Here is a 15,107-nt window from a genome sequence, read left to right on the forward strand (position 1 = left end):
ACTTTGTTTGAAAGCATCTATCACTACAGATGTGTATGTACTGCCTATAGCTTAATTCGAGTACATATAACTAGTTATGCGAGGTTCGGCTCCCATTTGGTACGATTACAAATGCAAACATGGATGGCGAAAATTTGAGCTTTTTTTACGAAGGTGGCAGGCAAGTAGTATACGCGTGGGGGCGGTGAGCCTCTAAGGCAATTGCAAATAGGCTGGTCAAAATCGTGTGACATCGTTCGTATATCACAAACACTAATAAATAAGCGTCTATTATAATAGCCATCTACCGCATTACCATGCCGAGGCCTGATCAAGTAAATAGTTGATTAGTAGCAAACGATTCACGCAGCTCCTAGGTTAGCAGCCTATGTACGTTAGTTAGTACACAACTTACCCCAAAGCTGTCCTGTTACCGAGTGCCTGGGAGTACATGTAACCATTCCTCCCCAAAAGAGCAAACGTAACAAAGGGCACTATGATGTGATACATATTGAGTCAGCTAAAAATCACTCGGCAGCTTTAGGTCCCGAAGATTCCCAGGCCCAATAATAGTTAGTATTGAGAAACAGTTCCTGGGTGATACAAACGCATAGACATTCTGCGTGATTTAACTGATAGCGGGCTCGTCTAACGCCTCGACCTCAGCCTGCAAAGGCTCCAAATTGGCAGAAGCAAGCATCCCGAACCGGATTTCGGACTCCCCAGGTCCGAGTTGTCGGTAATTGGGTTAGGGTTACTTATTAAGGACTATCCCTGAACATCAAATCTTGGCAGGGGCCTTTTCCTTAGGTAAGCCATACGCCAGAAACCGAGTGATCGATAGTGCGAATAATCCTACCGCTGTATACAGTAAGTTTAATTATCAAAACTTACTAGATACGAGAACAGACTATTCTAATCTAGGGAACGGGGTTGGTAAGGCCTCTTGAGGTAGAAGCAAGGTGCTAGGTGCGTAGGACGGCACCTGTATTTTATGAGCAAACGCCTTCACGGGGGTATGGCTGTCGTGTGGGGGTATGGCTGTCGTGTGGGGTTATGGGTTAACTAGATACAAGTATGTGGGGGATAAAAAGTCTTACACTATCTTAGCTTTCTTTGAAAATGCATACCCCCCGAAACTTTACTTTATTCATCTGGCCAGTTTCTCATTAGAATTGCAAACAGCTTCAATACACCCACTAATACAGATGTATTTGCCCTACTTGAGCATTTCGGGTATCTTGAATTAATGCACACACCCCGCCTTCTCGTTGCTCCACCCTCGCTTTCGCCTATCCTAAGAATTCTGAACAAAAAGGGCTAAAAGTAGAGATGCCTCGTAATCATCATACTCGTTCCACTACATCACAAAGAAAAGCAATGAATAGAGAGAAGAATCCCAGGAAATAGAGAAAGAAAGAAAATATTGCAGCTAAACGTACAGTTACCCTCGAATGACCCAGTGATTCAGCGCGCAAACAAAATGTTGCAAATTTGGAATAAAACAGAAATCAAAAGAAAAGAAAAGAAAAGAAAAGAAAAGAAAGAATGAAGAAATACCACCGTTAGTCCTAATCACTTCACATCATCTCCACTTCCACAGGTGTTCTTCTCCTTTCACTTGTTGAATCAGATCTTGCAGGTGAGATGCTCAATCCTTTAACTCCTTCAACGACGCCACCTAAACGTCCTGCAACTCCCGTAACGCCCACACCTATTCCGGCTGCAAGTCCACTACTCGTCGCAACTCCAGAATCCGCAGCTCCACCGATCGAACCTGCACTCCCTGCTGTACCAGCTGCAGCTCCCGTACCTGCCTCACCAGGTGATATAGGAGTACGAGACCTCTCCTCCATTCCCATAACTCCAATATTCAGCGCGTTCTCACTACCATTCATTTCCCCATTATCTCTACCCCACACCTCTTCCCACCATCTAACCGCTCCTCCACTTCTTGGAAACAACACCCTCCCACCACCGACATCTCGCTCTCTCTCAACCCCATCAGCACCGGGATCATAAAGAGGGTTAGCAAACTGGTTCCGTCTCGCCAGAAAGTAATCCCAAACACTTCTAGTACGCTCCTTAACCCGTGCATCAGCGCGTTCCTTATCGCTGTTGAACAAAAACGTTCCATATTGACACGAGTAAAGGTGGTACAATAACCGTCGGAGGAATCGCTCATTGTATTCAAATCTGGTTGGATTTTGATACAGAAGTTGATAGGTTGCATCCAAGAACTGCTGAAACATTGGAGATACCTCTTTTGGCTTTGTAACGTGTATAGGGGTGGATGCAAGGTTTGCAAGTTTGGTCTTACGATCAATGTTTAAAGAATCAGGATCACTGTCGTTATTATCGGTAGCAGAGGAAGAAGAACGGTTGACGGTATTAAAGAAGTTTTTGGCCTGCCCAAAGCCCTTTTCGAGAGCTTCTCCGAACCCCCCAGTAGGGGTGAAAGAACCGATGCTGGTAGTGCGCTGGAGCGGGTCCTCATCGGCAAGAGAGCCCTCTTCAACTGTGGGTGGTGCATTTCGGTTGGTTTCGACAAACCATTTATCACATCCAAGGAAGCCGCAACGGTCACGGAAACGATGACCAAAACTAACCCAATCCTTCTCCACAAGAGCGATAAAGCCATCGATGGTACGAAAATAGGGGTCTAAGCATATCTGTGCGAGTGAGCTTAGTTGAGAGGTTCGATCCCACCCATCGGAACAGTGAATAAGAACATGGCTATGCTCGACTGCAATCTGACGGACAATAATTGAAGTCCCATCAAGCATAAGACCGATATGTTTAAGCCAACCGGATCGCACGAGGAGCTCCTTATTAGGGCTTAGTGGGGATATATCAAAATCCTTGATCGCATCTACAACTCTTGCTAGTGAATCTCGCATAACATGTATATTGTCGATACCGAGATAAGTTTTGGTACAGGGAGGCGAGGAGCAATGTCGGTAATTGTCCATATTTTCACTACCCATTCCAACGGCTTGCATGGCGTAGGCGTTAACTGTTGGGCGAGCATCGACTATGAGGTTGTGTTGCTGTGCTCCGTAAACACGTCCTTCTGCAACTACCGGCTCCGAAGTTATGGAATCCACACCATTATCTACGGAGGATGAGCTGGAGAGGTTGGTCGAGGAACCGTTGGGGGATGGGGTAGACGTGGTGAGGTATGCGGGGGTTTGTGACGCATTTTGAGGCTGCGACGACGCGAATATAGCTGCGACAAGCTTTTCATCTTGAATGCTGCGATTTCCGCGGACTCCAGTCAAGGGCTGTGCACAACGAGTTATTGAGCAGTTATTGAGGGGATGCAGGTATCTATGCCCTTATTTGTTAGTCTTCTGTTCGCTCCAAGTGATAGAAGAAAAGAGGTATAAATACGTTAGTACGGGTATCCGGGCACGAGATCGATAGTTTTTGGCGTGAGACAGTGTCGTATCACTTATAGTTGCTGGGACTACCAATAATTGAGGATATGTCGGTGAAAACTATAGATGTTAAACCATAAGCTAGCTGGTGGGTTGAGAGGCTAGGAAGTATAGTAAAATATCGATAGCAACAAAGCTTACGATTGAAGCCCCGGGGGGGGGGGGGGCGTTACTCACAGCGTAGTCTTTATTAATCCTTGAGATCCTCCAGCCTTTACACTTATCCGTACCAACCCCCATTCTTTCATATTCCTTCCGTGGATCGTAAGCTGCCCATCCATTGTGCTTTCTTTCTGGGGACCCAGGGGTATAGAAGAAAGCATAGAGCTTCTCCACACTCTTCACAACTGACAAAGACTTTATGCTCTCGAAGACTTCTCTACACTCCCTATCCGTACGAAACTGCAACATTAAGAACATGAAATCACGATTTCTAAGTCTAATGTGAGCCTGTGAACCGGCACTCGGGGGATTGCGGTAAACATTGGCGATAATAGGATATGTTATCCATATCTCGGTAGGCCGTGTATTTGATTCTTCATCAGGATTTGCTCGGAAGATGAGGTGATGAGGGGTGAGGTGGATTGTTCCAACGGTGGGTTGACCACGGTGTAGGATTGTCACCTCTTCGACCTTTGTGGGTATCTAATAGTTAGCTTCAAAGCCGGTAAAACATAGAGAGTAAAGGGCAAGGGTAGAATACTTTAGCGACCCGGATATGCTCCATGTGTCGCGGGTGTTAAGAGCTCAAGGGTGCGGGGTTGGGGCCAAAGAGAATGAGGATGGATGTAGAGGGTTGAGATGTGAATCGTAGGTGTTTTGTTGAGGTGGCTTTGGATTTTTGGGGCTGACAGGAAAGTACGGGAGTGCCTTCTCTGCTTATGCCTTTTCGAATCTGTCATGAGCTACCAAAACAACTATCTCGAATAAAACACAAGTTGTTGAATATAACAAATACTATTATAATCATTTCCCAGAATACCTATATCTATCGCCGGCCGAGAAGCTCTACATGTACCTATCTCTCTCTCGCCCTACCGTATCACTGTGCTGTTGGCAACAACAGCCCGCCATACATACCTCATCTTGTCCCCAGTCAGTGGTCGGTAGCGCCACACACGTGACTGAGCAAGGCCATTCCCATTTTGGTGAAGCCGTTCGAATCTGGGGTTAGGAATCATGTATCCCGCGCGGCACAGTACGGGACAGTATGTACCACAGAAATTCCAGAGCAAGATAGAGCTGAGCAATAGTGACAGGGAAGGATGCAGTGATAGAGGAGTGTGAAAAGAATAGGACGCTACATATATACATGTTTAAACAAATATCGCACCCACTGCCTTTTCTCCCGTCGACATTTTTCCATCTTTCCCGGATTTTGTTTCCACCCAATGTTTATTCGTTTATTACCCCTTGGGGAAACTGTTCACGTTAAATTCTTGTTGTGATGACATGACGACCCTGATTAGCTCGTTCTTCTACGTCACACAATTCGTCCAACACCTCCAACACTTCCTACAGCCTTCTCTCTCAAATCCCCATCCTCTCCCTTATCTTCTGTCACCACCACCATCATCGTCACCTCAACCACAACCACCATAATTCCAAGCTTTTCCTAACTACTTGATCTCTCAAGCTATGCCGTCCACTCTACGTGCTGCCTCAGACGCGATCCCGACGCGCCTTAAACCTCCTCTACTAGTTCTCATGAACCTCGTCCTTTCCACAGCCTTCTCCTATTTCGCGTCTCCCTGGATATATAAGGATGTCACCGCGATCCAACGCCCCATGACCTCTCTCAGCGACTATATGGGCCTTGTAGGATGGCGAATCATCGAGCTTATGTGCCACTGGGTCGGCGGCTGGGATGGTACAACGCTCGCCCTACAGTTTAAATTGGTTACTGACCCGATTGCGCAAAACAGCGACCCAAGCAGCTTCCCTAGTAATGCTCTCTCTCGCGCCATCCATGCATTACATGCACACCTTCCAACCGTCACATTCCCCTTTGATACCAACCCTTGCAGTTGTCGCGGCAGGAGATCTTCTAAGTCTTTATCTACCACTCTTATTTCTTCGCCAGAGCCCCCCGGATTCGAAGTCAACTCCCGCAAAGAAAGAGAATAAGATCTTTGACACAACAAGACTCCTAACCACGCTATTAACAAGTACACTCTATCAATTAGTGCTTCACTCTACAGGCAAGAAGTTTCTCGTGGGCTGGCTGATCAGCTCCGGATGGGATATTGAAAGCGTTGTGCGCGTGCATGATGCCCCCGAGGGGGTGCTGCTGGCAAGATCTCTTCTGATGATTCCAATCGGATGGGCTGCATCAGAAATAATCTTCTACTCTCCTAACGATGCCACGGACTCCGCGATCACTACATATCCACCAGTGGAGAAGAATGAAGGGCCAGGAGAAGAAGCGACGGGTGTTTGGGCCTATATCCTTCGTCTGTGGCTGAAGTCACTTTCGCCCCGAGGCCGAAAGATCGTGAAGCGGACTCTGTTGGTTGCGGCCTACCAAGGTGTTAGCGCAACTGTAGCTTTGGCTGGGACAGTAAAGGGAGGGGATTTCAAGGGCGCTATGGGTATTAGCGGGGTTTGGACCCTCGCGACCGTCCTTGTAGGGGCTATTTTGGGATGGGTCGGAAATGTTTAAGAAAATAATATAAAGCATTGTTGAGGATATGTAGATGTTTCTTAGGATTGTCATTGGAATTCAGAAGGCGCAGAAGACAGTGATGAAGGTGGGGGGGAATGCTAATCTGGAGGATGGGAACGGGGCGAGGCGTTGACATTGATTGAGATGAGATCAATCTGCTTATTGTTTTTTTTTATCTTATTATCTTTTATTCCTTTTCTACTTACTCATCGGGTTATTTTCTTTCTTTGTTATCCAGCTAGTTACTTCTCCTTTGTCAACGCAGGAAATGGGGTAGGGATCAGGGATGGGGTGGGTGGCAGGTGCCGAAAAAGTGTGTATTCCCTCTTGTATGTGTCTGTTGCTAGTCAAAGTCAGTCAATTGAGGATTTGCGATACTATCATTGTAGTTTTGTATCTATTCTGGATCTAGATGGAAGAGGAGTTCGGGTCGTGGTTATTGAGTAGATTATGTACTTGATGTTAGTGTAGTATGGCATTTGATAATGCCTCGAGTACTAGAAGTTGAGTATTGACTATTGCCGGCGTGGGGCCGCAAACCATGCGTCATCGCATAGTAGAGTACCATTCTTTTTCCCGTAGTTAACGTTTCCTGCAGAAGATATGCCAACAATTGAATCCCGGGAATTTGCTTACTGACTGCATAAGCAAGTAGTCTCGTGCCCTGCCAATCTGCGGTTCCCCACATATGCATATACTTCTGAGAAGTCGACGCCGGATTGTGCCTTTGCTTCCTTTAAATATCCGGCTCTGTAGAGTAAGCTCCGCTGGGGATGGCTAATTGGCCAGCCAGGTGCGCGTTTGCTACTGTTTTTGGCACGCCCGGATTAATTTACCACTTCCGAATGAGAGTCGAAAGCTCGGCGGGGGCGGATCAATATCAGGTTCTGTTTAGGCACCAATTTTTTTTTCTGCGGGGTAGTTCAATACTTCTCTCCGGTTTGTCAGTTACTAGGGGTAATAATATGATAGCTCATCTGCCACTGTCAGTGGTTGAATGCACATTAGGCTCTGCCAATGTGAATGGCCAACAGGCCCCTTCAAAGAAAGAAAGAAAGCCCTTCTTTGTACCAGGGGAAAACGGCTTTCACGATAAAAATCCCAAGGCCAGGGAAAAAAGCAAGGGCGTGCCTTTTACGCAAGGTTCCTGCATCTGTCCGATCCGGGACTAAAATGATGTCTTTTGGCAGGACCCAGTTTCGGTTCTCCTCTGCCCTTTTTTTTTTATCCTTCCCGGAGCTCCGTTACCCGTGGGGGCTCAAAGGTGCGATGGGATGGGATTGAAGATGTTTTTTTTTTATAATTTGCATGATAGAGGTGGTGGGGTGGGCGAGGGAGTTAGGTTATCGAGCTATCTATCGAAGCTTCCCCGGATAGCAACACGATAGCGCAAGTCAGACCCCACTGCAGTTTTTCCTCCGTTCAGAACTTTCCTTGGAGGAGCATGGCCATGGCAGGAGGAGGAGGATGAGGGACAAGAGGAGTCAAACAAACCTCGTGATGAGTTTGTTCCCCCGCGTGCGCCTCTTTCCACTCCCTTCCCTCACGTGGGGCTCTCTCTCCACTTTCCCGACGTTCAACGCTGCATCCCCAATTTCACCCGTTGTTGCGTTGCAGCAACAGCAGCAAGTAGGTAAGAGAGCGTGTTATGTAGGTTGTTATAGTTCTGGCTCTAGGTACTGTAGGACAGGATGTTCTTAATCCTTACAATCAAGACAGTAAAGTAAATCAATCAATCAGTCAATCAATCAACCTGCCCCCTCTCTCTTCTCCGTCCGGCTCTCACGTCATCGGCAGATAAGGCCCTACCATCCGAGCTTCTTCTTCCCCTTCTTTTTCTTCTCTCTCTCTAGTCTTTTTATCTTTCTTACTTCTACAGTCTACTTGAGTGAACAAGCGAATCCGAACAAGTGACAGGTGACTGCAGCAGACTTGTACCCGGGTTTTCCATCGGTCTTCTGTGTCCCAAAACCTCAAGTCCTACCTCCTACCATACCAACTGCTTGCTTGCTCCTCGGATTCCCGCCGAGGTTACCTCCAGATACCTCTCCGCGCTCAGACACATTACTAGCTACAGTAGAGAACCGTTGCATTACTACAAAAGGCAGAATAAAGAACGATTGATCCCTTAACCGGATCGCTCCGCACTTCCTCAGCCCCGCAGCTACATTCCGAGCCGGGAGAAATAATAGTAAATACAGTTCTGGTTTCATAACCACACCTCACTTCAGGTCACGATAACGATTCGTTGCTACCGATTACCAGGATACAACTACTCGACGGCAACACGCAGACAAGAAAGACACCACCCTCCGTTCTAGAGTGCACTTCTCATTTCTACAACACCTGACCCGTTTCCGGAGAGATAGGGACCAAGAGGGAAAACAGGAAACTCAGTTGATCAGAGGAACGGCTTAAAAGCACGCGTTACCGTTCAAGTGGACCAAGAGAGCAAGCAAGACAGACTTCAATAAGCTTAACAATCAGCTACAGCATAGAACAAAATGGGCCTCGCATACAACGTTTACCTCAACTCAAGTCGTATCTACGGATGCAAAGACTGTAAAACACATCTCTCAAACCACGACGATATCATCAGCAGGGTATGTCGCTCCCCAGCTAGTTAGCTAGTTCTAGTTCTAAAGCTCGCATGAAAGCTAACCTAGCTCGCTTGCTCCTACAGAACTTTCGTGGTCAACATGGAAAAGCGTATCTTTTTAATACGGTCGTAAACATCAAAGAGGCCGAACCGGTGGAGCGAAACATGACGACTGGTCGCCACATCGTGCGTGATATTTCATGCAAGCAATGCAAGGTCATCGTCGGCTGGAAATATGACAAAGCCTACGAGACCCCCGAGAAGTACAAGGAAGGGAAGTTCATCCTGGAGGCAGAGCTTCTGGTGACTGTGCGTTAAGCGGTTTGAGATTTGCGTATGGGAGGAGCTGGTCGGGTGACATAGCGGGTAACAGGAGGAGACCTAGACGGTATTTCTTCCCTTTTTTATACGCCTTTGCCGGTAAGACACATTATTGTGAGAGATTCTATTCACTCTTTCATGGATCAATTTTATTTTACTGTCTTTTCTTTTGTGATTTTGTGTTAGTGGGGGGTTTCTTGGAATTGCAATTTTCTTTTTTTACTGGGAGGTTCATCTACTAGGAGTGCCGGGTTTGGTGAAGGGGGGTTATGATGGGTGTTCAATGGTGCAAAGATATCTTCTACACTCTCCCCTTTATCCATTTTCTTTCTTTCTCTTTCCTTCATGAACCATATAACTCCTATGTGTTATTTTGATTTTGATGTTTTCTTAAGGAGTTGCTGCGGTTTTCTTCCTTTCCTTTTCTTTACAACTGTTTCATTGGTGGGAGTTTACTGTTCTTTGGGGATCGGGCCATCATATTCAAGATCCGAAGCAGAGCTTGCTACAACGAGTGCTGTGACTGGTTTTAGACATCTGGCCCTGAGAAAATGCAGGCCAGAGAGAGAGAGTGGTGTGAGTGAAGAGTCGTGCGTGGTTCTCGGGTTCTATCTACCCTCCCCTCTTATTATTATTCGTCCGCATTCTTTTTATCCAGAGTCCCCTTTTATTAAATTAAATTTGCAGATATGTTCATAAACTCGGACTCTCCTGGTGTCAGCGCGCCCAATACTTTTGTGGTAGAGATAGAGAGGTGTTGCTAAGAATATATGAGATGGAGATCTATCAGATATTGTCTTGCCGAAGCCTTGGAATAGCCGATCTAGTGGATCTGTTCTGCCCCTCATCATGAACAGACTACCCCGCTATCAGGACTCTTGAATTATGCAAACGGACAGAGGGGACCATACATAAACACCCATATGCAGAAGTCCCTTCCTACAATATGAACCAGCCTTCCCAGAAATAGGACTAGGATAGTTAATTCTACCGGGACAATCACCACTACTTATCTAGCGCAAGAATCACGCAGAGTATAGACCTCTTACAGTCCGTTACTGATCTGGGAATAGAGGCGGCGTAACATCGCTTCCCGCTAGTAGTGTGCAGCGGTGTAAAGGTTATAGATGTAGCGCGAGGGGTATGTATGATCGTGGGGGGGGGGGGGTAGTCATACTGTGAAATGGCCCGGATAATACTATCTATAGGGGTCGCTTGTGAGAGGTTCAGGATAAGATTTTGAAGGAGCTGCAATACTGGTACCTTATCTCTGACTACATGTATCCATGTGACGAGATTGGGATTCTCTTTCATGTGCTGTAGGATTTGTCAGTTATTACTGCGCTAGGCTATTGTCATGAATTATCACTCGCTTACATTTAAGCGCGTTACGTATGAGTATTGATTGATTGATTACTTTATTAATTGTATGTCACGCATGAGTAGAAACCACGGAGTCTTTACTATCGTTATCGAGGCAACCCCCCCCTCTCCTATCCTTTCCCATCCTCGCTCGCAACTACCATTACCGTCGGTGACGTCTTCCGTAAAACATCTTACAGAAGCACCTAGCAAGAGACACAGCTGCAAATAGAGAGCGCCTACACATTGTTCATGGGTTTTGGGGAACCCCCATAACAGCAACCGCAACCAGTCCAGGATCACGAGATATCACTCTCACCACAACGGCTCCACCAGATCCGCTACAATCGGCAAACCCATAGCTAGGCCTACGCTATGCTCACCTTCTATAAGCCATAGAGCGTCCAGAACGTTTAGGGCGACCGGATCGAAGATTGTGGTTGAAGGAAGTGTGTGATTACTTATTCTTGGTAATAATGAGAAGATCTCTAGAAGTAGTAGATTCATGGTCCTGGCCCAAGCACTAAGAGCCCCTTCCGTCAGCGGGCCAAATCCTATACCAGGCCTATCAGCCAGTCGGTGAAGTCCCTGTAGTGGACGTAACCAGTATTGTAAGGTTGTGTTCTTAGGAGATAACTACGATACTGGGAGAGGAAGCCCCCCACTACTACGACGCGGGAGGGGGATAGGTAAACAGTCACGCAGTGTCTATCAACAGATAAAGAGTAGTAAGAATTTCACCCTCCACTAACTTACAGGATAACCTCAAGTCTATCTCTTCTCCAGTCCCCAGTTAGTGAGCGTCACACAATATCACTCGGTACATCTTGCCTATGATTTTTTTTTTTTTGTTTAATTCATTAATTGCATGCAACCTTACAGTTATGGCAATATCCCCTGAACTACCCAATCTCCTCCCCCTCCTCTCGCGTTTGCCTGACATAGGAGATATATAAAAGTAAAAGTCCTGAACTATTCCTCGTCTCTAGCGTCTTTCAATGTCCCCCACCCGTATCCCAGTTCTCTTCTTTCCTCTTCCGCGTTATCATCCTGTCCGCTCCTCTCATGTCTCCATAAAGCGGGTCTATACACCTACGCTGGGTGCGGAGGAATGGGGTTTCTTTATCTTGGGAGAAGTGTAGAGCATGGTCTACTGTTTTGACAGTTATTTATCACCCATGCTTGGTCTGTGGGATATCGTATCTAAAGATGACCACCGAAACGCAAAAAAACCGAATGCAATCGATATGACAAGTATTATGTTCCATTAATAACATAACCACAACTATTCGAAACCGACAAATATAGTTTTTAAAGCTCATCGAGCCTACCGTCCTTCATAGGTTGATAATACCTCCTAAGAACAGTAACTAAACTCCAAACTACAACACAAACAAAACATAGCATCAAGAAAACATGAAGACGAAAATAAGTCTATTCTAGGTATCTACTTACTCCTAATCCCGCTATTACTTTAAATTTCTCTTGCCTAGTCCACCTGCAACACCCATCCCCACCATCCCAGCCACAATTGGCGGCGAGCTCCCCACTTTCGCAACGTTATAAGTACTTGACCTACCCAGCCCCACGCCACTTGGCCCCAGCGCGCCTAATACATCTACCGGTCCACCAGTTCCTACTGCCAGCGGCGTTGTTGGCGCTCCAAACTTTCCAATCCTACCAAGCCCCAGCACACTCCAATACGTATGCTCCCTACGCTCCTTGACCTCCTTTCCGAGGCCGTCCTCGCGCTCTACATCAGTCTCATACTCAACCCTGACCGAAACGGGCACCTGTACCAGATAATCGTCCTCGGTCGGTGAGTCCTTGCCTCCGGCCTCATCGGTCGTATACTCGCTCGGCAGCAGCGGGGGCACTATCTCGATCACGACGGTGGTCCAGTTGCGGCCTGCGTCCCAGACAGTCCCGGTATTACCGGTCTTCTTGCCCTTGCGTGTGTTCTTGCCTCCTGTGGCGGCATCCCCGGTCCCGAGCGCTTCATCCCATATGTCACTGTTGGCGCCGACCTCAAAGTCTGGGCAGAGAATTGTCACGGTGGTGCCGAAGCGCCCCGGGGTCCGCTGTGGTGTTGCCAGTGTCACATTAATCGCGTCGAACAGTGGGTTCGTCACCGTGAGCAGGAACTGGTGTGTCGTTAGCGGTGTCAGAGAGTTGTAACTCACACTCCCTGGATCAAGCCGCGAGATAGACAGCGATGGGATATAGTTCATTGCCACGAGCTTTATGCGGAATCGCGTGGTGGTGACTTTGCTCTCTGGCTTAACCAGAATATGACGACAAGCTCTGCAGCGCTTAGAGCGCTTCGTCCGTAGAAGTACCGCAAGCGGGCGGACGTCCTGCGTGAATAGCGGGCCGGGGACACCTTGGTTGAGTCGCTGCGCGGTGCTGGTGGTGCCGGCAAAGCCTTGTTTACGCAGCTGCGCGATTGTGGTGTCCTCGTTCTGGATCTCGAGCGTGTGATCCATTTCGCTCCACTCGGACTTGCGGTCTCGTCCGATCAGTGGTTTCGAGATTCCAGACCCGCCGCTGAACGAGCGGGGTTTTGGGCCCCCGACGGTGAGAGAAGTGGAAGAGTATAGCCCTATCAGCCGTGAAAGAGCGTTTGAAGAGCCAAACTCGTCTGTGCCGGTAGAGGCGCGCTGAGAGGCGTAATGGACCTTGAGACGCTGGTACATCTCTGCTGTTGTCGGGGGTGCGCGAGGCGCATCGTTGGGTGGGAGGGATATTGTAGGCGTGATGCTGATGGTAGGAAAGTAGGAGTCCGATGGTGCTGATGGCGCAGGAGTTACTGATGGCGTAGAGACAGTCTTGAGCTTCTGTGCAAGCTGTGTAGTGATTGAGGTAGGTTTTTCGAACTCAATGCCAATCTCGGAGGAGCTCCAGTGGCAGTGGGGGCAGAGGAGGACGTATGGGCCGCTTTGGTCGTCACGGGTGGAGGCGACGACGAGAGAGGCAAAACAAATGGGGCAGGAGAAGCAGTTACGGGTGCAGCTATGTATCCGAGTAAGCATGGCCCAGATCTATGGGAGAAAGAGTCAGCCAGAGGGGTACATACCGGTTTCCATCAGACTTGATGGCGGAGCTGGGGACCTCGAAGAGACAGCTCGGACAGAAGTAGCAGACAATCTCGTCATGCACGCATCTGGGGCACCGTATCTGGTTGCAATCCTCGCAATAAAGCAAGCTTTCGAGTGGGAATAGACTGAAGTTGCTCCTGGCCGACCTGGGGTCAAACCGCTCCTCCTCCTCCGACTCTTCTTCTTCCGCCGCTTTATGGGATCGGGATTTCTTTTTGGCAGGCTTAGGGGTAATAGAGATTGAATCGGCGCATGGACATGATATGTGGATTGTGGGGAACACCATGGTGGCCTTGGTCTGTATTTGGTATAGGTATCAGAGAGCACCTGGACTTCTTGAGGTTGACGTGGGGTGAGGCTCTGGGATCCGTGCCCTTGGTGCATATATCGGCTTGGCGGTGAGCTTATTCGTTATTCGTGCAGGCTAGCTGCATGCAGGAAACAGTTTGTGCAATTCTGTGAGAAAAACTCGAATGTCTGGTATGTAGTATGGATTAGTATTGAACCACTGCCAGAATATGAGTGCGAGATGCTAAGATCACATGCGCCATATATGCACTTACGTGGGAGAGAGTGACACAGTTGGTAACGTTAATTAACCGTAAAGCAAGGTTGCTCAATTCAAGTGTGGTAATATCTGCTATGCATTCCTATAAAGCGAATACCTCCGAGTCGATGAGAGATGATATCACCTTTCGGCAGTTATAGCTAGACCGACTCAAACTCAAGTCAGAGAGGAAACAGAAAGACATAAACATCGGTTGGCCATGTGCTAGAAAATGTGAGAATAGTAAACTTAGAGATTCAATCTTTTAGACAGTGAGATTATGTGGTTGTACTCTAGTTGACATCCTGGGCGAAAATATATGACGCCACCTATCATAACTTCAATATTCTACTTAGTACATGTAGATATATACATGCCTGTAAACTAATTAACCACCCTCCCGAGCCTATATACGGTTAAAGCGTTGAGCTGCTCATTGTTCACTGCGTATACGTGCTGCTGTAGGCTTGTACTTAGTGTAACTACTGGAGGAGCTGGAGGATTTTCTTTTTGATGTTAATTGATGAGATCCTTTTCTAGGGGGTGTTGAGGGCTCTCCAATGTTGGAAATGTTAATTTTCGGGGCCCAATTTACATACAAAATTAAGGTTTCCTTTAGACTCCGATATGACAATAAAGCTTATAATGGGTTTTTAGACTCCGAAAGTTAAGGTTTATTTTGACCCCGATATTTCAATTCAGGCAAATTTGCACTCGGGCAGGAAGAGCTAGAGGGTGTCAGGATTACTTCCCGACATTTGTCAGAAAATCAGTGCTCCAGATCCTACAATGCGCAGTGATCTGCTCGTAAGCGATGGGTACAAGACTACATGCACATATGTAGTGCTACTGGTGCCAGCATGTGACTTTTAACAAAATATTTGATTAAAGTTCGAGGTAACGATTAGTACGTTAGTAGGCTGTCGATAACAACCATCCCCGCTCTCTTTCTCTCAGTATCACCATATGCGCATATCAAACTGCTTATCACTTCAGTATAAAATTACAAATTACTGTCCTGCACGTTTCAACTTTCGGAGAGTTTTTCCAATACACTACACTGGCTGAATTGGCGATCAGGAAAAATTCCGAAGTT

At 47.3% G+C, this 15,107-nt stretch overlaps 4 protein-coding genes across 4 annotated transcripts; 2 read left to right on the forward strand and 2 right to left on the reverse strand.

Annotated features, from left to right (window-relative positions):
• Positions 1–1,559: 1,559 nt before the first annotated feature.
• On the reverse strand, positions 1,560–4,146 carry LAJ45_02798 (uncharacterized protein; the record flags this gene model as incomplete). Its single annotated transcript, XM_046112389.1, has 4 exons — positions 1,560–3,309; positions 3,373–3,479; positions 3,597–4,052; positions 4,123–4,146. 4 exons carry the CDS (start codon positions 4,144–4,146, stop codon positions 1,560–1,562), a joined length of 2,337 nt encoding a protein of 778 aa, XP_045974515.1.
• A 911-nt stretch (positions 4,147–5,057) lies between these two features.
• Positions 5,058–6,081, forward strand: LAJ45_02799 (uncharacterized protein; the record flags this gene model as incomplete). Its single annotated transcript, XM_046112390.1, has 2 exons — positions 5,058–5,289; positions 5,345–6,081. 2 exons carry the CDS (start codon positions 5,058–5,060, stop codon positions 6,079–6,081), a joined length of 969 nt encoding a protein of 322 aa, XP_045974516.1.
• A 2,507-nt stretch (positions 6,082–8,588) lies between these two features.
• On the forward strand, positions 8,589–9,768 carry LAJ45_02800 (uncharacterized protein; the record flags this gene model as incomplete). The annotated part of the gene is made up of 4 exons (XM_046112391.1): positions 8,589–8,687; positions 8,768–8,992; positions 9,047–9,071; positions 9,692–9,768. The coding sequence occupies 4 exons, from the start codon at positions 8,589–8,591 to the stop codon at positions 9,766–9,768; spliced, it is 426 nt and encodes a 141-aa protein (XP_045974517.1).
• A 2,067-nt stretch (positions 9,769–11,835) lies between these two features.
• On the reverse strand, positions 11,836–13,750 carry LAJ45_02801 (uncharacterized protein; the record flags this gene model as incomplete). Its single annotated transcript, XM_046112392.1, has 2 exons — positions 11,836–13,378; positions 13,443–13,750. The coding sequence occupies 2 exons, from the start codon at positions 13,748–13,750 to the stop codon at positions 11,836–11,838; spliced, it is 1,851 nt and encodes a 616-aa protein (XP_045974518.1).
• Between the last annotated feature and the right edge of the window lie 1,357 nt (positions 13,751–15,107).

The sequence above is a fragment of the Morchella importuna genome (assembly GCF_003444635.1).
Source record: "Morchella importuna strain M04M26 chromosome Unknown Morimp01GS005, whole genome shotgun sequence".
In the NCBI taxonomy this organism is placed as follows: Eukaryota; Fungi; Ascomycota; class Pezizomycetes; order Pezizales; family Morchellaceae; genus Morchella; species Morchella importuna.